The sequence below is a fragment of the Condylura cristata genome, unplaced genomic scaffold (genome assembly GCF_000260355.1).
Source record: "Condylura cristata isolate star-nosed mole 26May11 unplaced genomic scaffold, ConCri1.0 scaffold00022, whole genome shotgun sequence".
Lineage (NCBI taxonomy): Eukaryota > Metazoa > Chordata > Mammalia > Eulipotyphla > Talpidae > Condylura > Condylura cristata.
Window position 1 is genome coordinate 37,358,464 of NW_004567123.1, and position 1,105 is coordinate 37,359,568.

Sequence of the window (1,105 nt, forward strand, 5' to 3'; positions counted from 1 at the left end):
GGTGAGCCGCTGGGCTGGGGGATGGACACCCTCTACCCCACTCCGCTCTGGGACGACCTCTACGGCAACAGCAGCCCGCCGGTGGACCCGCTGGCCAACAGCACGGACGGCGCCTTCCTGCCACTGGGGCTCAAGGTCACCATCGTGGGCCTGTACCTGGCTGTGTGTGTCGGGGGGCTGCTGGGCAACTGCCTGGTCATGTACGTCATCCTCAGGTAGGTGGGCCGGCCTCCGCGGGGGATTGCCTTCCCGGGCCGGGTTGGCAGCATCTGCCCCGGCGCGCCACCCTGCTGCGGCGTCCTGCCAGGGGTGAGGGGCGGAGCCCGAGGGGCACAGCTCTGGCCCGGGCCAGGTGTGTCGGCCTGTCCAGCTGCCTCCTGCCCTCTGGCTCAGGCACCTGGCCCCTCTGCGCCTGGTAGATGCCGGCATCAGGGACAGCTCGGCTAGAGAGGGTGGCTGGGCTGCGTGGGAGGACAGCGAGGGGCCAGTGGGGGGGCTGGGGGTCAGTGAGAGGACTGTGAGGGGTCAGTGGGGAGACTGAAGGCCCAGTAGGGGACTGAGGGGCCAGTGAGGGAGAATGGGCGTCAGTGAGGGGACAGTGGGGGTCACTGAGGGACATTGGGGGCCCAGCGGGTCAGTGGGGGTCAGTGTGGGTCAGAGGACTGTGAAGGGTCAGCGGGGGCCACTGGGGTCAGTTGGGCTGGAACGGTGGGGCCGCCTTCCCGTGCCCTTGGGGTCCCTCTCCGTTGGGCCGTGTGGTCCGGCTGGGAAGCGAGGACGGCCGTGTCTGCGCACGTGGCCAGGGAGCCGTGAGTGCAGGGTGGGCCTGCGCCGGCAGGGTGCTGGGAGGCCGCGCGGTGCGGTCACCCCTCCGTGCCGCTGTGGCCTCTGCACGGGACTGCAGGTGCTCGGAGCCCCCGCGGTGGCGACTGCAGCGAGGGGCGCGGGGCGGCCGCACACGGGCAGGTGGGCCGCACGTCTCCTGGCAGTTTCAGGTCCACGTAAAACTGAGAGGAAGGCGCGGAGGCCTGCAGCGGGGACCGTCACCCCAGAACAGAGCGCCCCCACGAGCAGCAGCAGGCGCAGTGGGCGCCGGCTGCCGGGG

The 1,105-nt window shown here is 71.4% G+C and overlaps 1 protein-coding gene across 1 annotated transcript in view; it reads left to right on the forward strand.

Moving 5' to 3' along the window:
* Positions 1 to 6: 6 nt before the first annotated feature.
* Positions 7 to 1,105, forward strand: part of OPRL1 (opiate receptor-like 1) — a 6,094-nt gene continuing 4,995 nt past the window's right edge. Inside the window, exon 1 of the mRNA XM_004687118.2 lies at positions 7 to 215. Coding sequence (XP_004687175.1) covers positions 22 to 215 — 194 coding nt within the window. The 5' untranslated portion in view covers positions 7 to 21. The remainder of the gene's footprint in view (positions 216 to 1,105) is intronic.